This window comes from Nematolebias whitei, chromosome 11 (genome assembly GCF_014905685.2).
Source record: "Nematolebias whitei isolate Nwh7 chromosome 11, NemWhi1, whole genome shotgun sequence".
In the NCBI taxonomy this organism is placed as follows: domain Eukaryota; kingdom Metazoa; phylum Chordata; class Actinopteri; order Cyprinodontiformes; family Rivulidae; genus Nematolebias; species Nematolebias whitei.
Window position 1 is genome coordinate 15,671,551 of NC_056508.1, and position 2,667 is coordinate 15,674,217.

The 2,667-nt window shown below is 45.2% G+C and overlaps 2 protein-coding genes across 4 annotated transcripts in view; one reads left to right on the forward strand and one right to left on the reverse strand.

Annotated features, from left to right (window-relative positions):
* ptpn1 (protein tyrosine phosphatase non-receptor type 1) overlaps positions 1 to 2,667 on the reverse strand; it is a 34,429-nt gene that overhangs the window by 20,990 nt on the left and 10,772 nt on the right. The gene's annotated exons all lie outside the window — the stretch shown is intronic.
* The window catches only part of kdm5bb (lysine (K)-specific demethylase 5Bb), a 109,905-nt gene continuing 108,733 nt past the window's right edge, over positions 1,496 to 2,667 (forward strand). For both annotated transcript variants that reach the window (XM_037684694.1, XM_037684695.1), the window contains exon 1: positions 1,496 to 1,812. In XM_037684694.1, coding sequence (XP_037540622.1) covers positions 1,660 to 1,812 — 153 coding nt within the window. In that variant the 5' untranslated portion in view covers positions 1,496 to 1,659. The remainder of the gene's footprint in view (positions 1,813 to 2,667) is intronic.

Genomic DNA, 2,667 nt, shown 5'->3' on the forward strand with positions numbered 1-2,667 from the left:
TATTACCTGCAGTGTTCCCTCAATGAGGACTGAACTTGGCAAAAGGGTCTTCTCCTACTCCACTCCTGTTTCTTGGAATGTTTTGCAAAAAGATCTGAAGCTCTCGACCTTGACCTCTCTAAGTGGCTTCAAACATCTGATGAGTTCCGGGCAAAAACCAATGCAGACATGTTCCTGGTTTTACTTTTCTACACCGCCCTACAATCTAGCTGTTTTTTTTTTGTTTTTTTTGTTACGTTTTATTTTCACTTGTTAAAAAAAAAAAATCACAATTTGTGCACATCCTTTATGATTGTCCACTGTTGTCATCGCTCTTTGTTAAAATCAGGTCTCTCTTGTGAATGAGTCCCAGAGGCTCAGTGGGGTTAACCTGTATGAATAAAGGTTGAATGAATGAAATTCTCTCAGTCACACCTATAGAGTTACAGCCTAACATGCATGTTTTTGATAAATGTAACGATCTGTGGGAGAAAACCCACACATGCACAGCGAGATGCAAACTCCATCCAGAAAGGCTCCCGGACCAGGATTTGAACCAGGGCGACCTGCTTGCTGAGAGGCAGCATCTGATATTACATATGAGTGGTAAAATTATGTGAACCTCTAGGATTATCAGTTAATTTGAAAGTGAAATTAGAGTCAGGTGTTTTCATTCAATGGGATGATGATGATCAGGACAGCACGATGGCGCAACTGGTAGAGCTGCTGCCTCTCAGCGAGAAGGTTGCTGGTTCAAATCCCGGTCCGGGGGCCTTTCTGGGTGGAGTTTGCGTGTTCTCTCCGTGCATGCATGGGTTTTCTCTGGGTACTCCAGTTTCCTCCCACAGACCAAAAACATGCATGTTAGGCTGATTAGTAACTCTAAATTGTCCCTAGGTGTGAGTGAGAGAATGAATGGTTGTTTGTCTCGTTTGTCTCTATGTGTCCCTGTGATGGACTGGAGACCTGTCCAGGGTGTCCCCCGCCCCTCGCACTGTGACGGCTGGACATGGGCACCGGCGACCCCCGTGACCCAAAATGGAAGAAGCGGGTAAAGAAAATGGATGGATGGATGGATGGATCTATCAAAGTCTGCTCTTCACAACATGTTTATAGAAGTGGATCATGGCAGGAAAAAAGGAGATTTCTGAGGAGCTCAGAAAAAAATTGTTGATGCTCATCAGGCTGGAAAATGTTACAAAACATCTGTAAAAGTTTGGACTCCACCAATCCACAGTCAGACAGATTGTGTACAAATGGAGGAAATTCAAGACCATTAATAAAGTTCATGTTTTGGAATGGATGGTTGATGGATGGTTGATGGATGGTTGATGGATGGTTGATGGATGGAGTAGTATAGGGCAGTTGTTGCAGTGTAATGCGCACATTTGACGGCAAACTGCGGAAACTCCCGCATCATCTGCCGCACAGCGTCTTTCAACTAGTGGGGTCTAGTTTTTCGGGCGGACGTGCTCGCTGCCTTGGAACATTCTCTCCACTGTGCGTGCTCGTGTGTGTGTGCGTCGGTTATGTGTGTGTGTGTGTGTGTTCCTCGGTCTGTGTTGATGTCGCCTCGCTGCCACCGACTCTCACGGTGAACCGACGGGATAAATAGAAACTAAAGCAGCCCGGTGATCCGCCGCCGCACGCCGACCTGTCCGCTTCCATCGGGCCGGAACGATGAGCCTGCATCGAGCGGACGAGTTCAAGCCTCCCCCGGAGTGCCCGGTGTTCGAGCCTAGCTGGGAAGAATTCCGGGACCCGTATGCTTTTATCAATAAGATCCGGCCGATCGCGGAGAAAACGGGGATCTGTAAAGTCCGGCCGCCTCCGGTGAGTCTGGAGAGTCGCTGCGGGAGGTTAGGAGGGCGCGGAGGCTGAATTAGTCCGCTGTAGTCGGCCGGAGCTGGATTTAAAGGGACGGTTAAACATGGCGGACAGTCTTTGTGCTGCCAGCGCTCTCTCCCCCTCCATTGTTCAAGTCATACCCGCCATATGTTGTCCCCTTCCAGCTCGTTAGTGGTCATTTATGGACCCGGGGGGGTTTAAGGTGCTTTACATAGTCCGGCTCCCCGAGAGTCCTCGAGCTCCGGTGGTGTCTGAGCCTCGGAGCTAACAGGCTAACAGGCTAACTGTCACAATGAGCCGCACGACGGAGAAAACAATATAATCAGTCATCAATGAGACCAGCTCAACACTGTTATTATCATTATTAAATGGACCAGCTCAACACTGTTATTATTATCATTAAATGGACCAGTTCAACACTGTTATTATTATCATTAAATGGACCAGCTCAACACTGTTATTATTATCATTAAATAAACCAGCTCAACACTGTTATTATTATCATTAAATGGACCAGTTCAACACTGTTATTATTATCATTAAATGGACCAGCTCAACACTGTTTTTATTATCATTAAATGGACCAGATCAACACTGTTATTATTATCTTAACTGTGACCAGATCAACACTGTTATTATTATCATTAAATTGACCAGCTCAACACTGTTGTTATTATTATCATTAAATTGACCAGCTCAACACTGTTATTATTATCATTAAATGGACCAGGTCAACACTGTTATTATTATCATTAAATTGACCAGCTCAACACTGTTATTATTATCATTAATTTGACCAGCTCAACACTGTTATTATTATCATTAAATTGACCAGCTCAA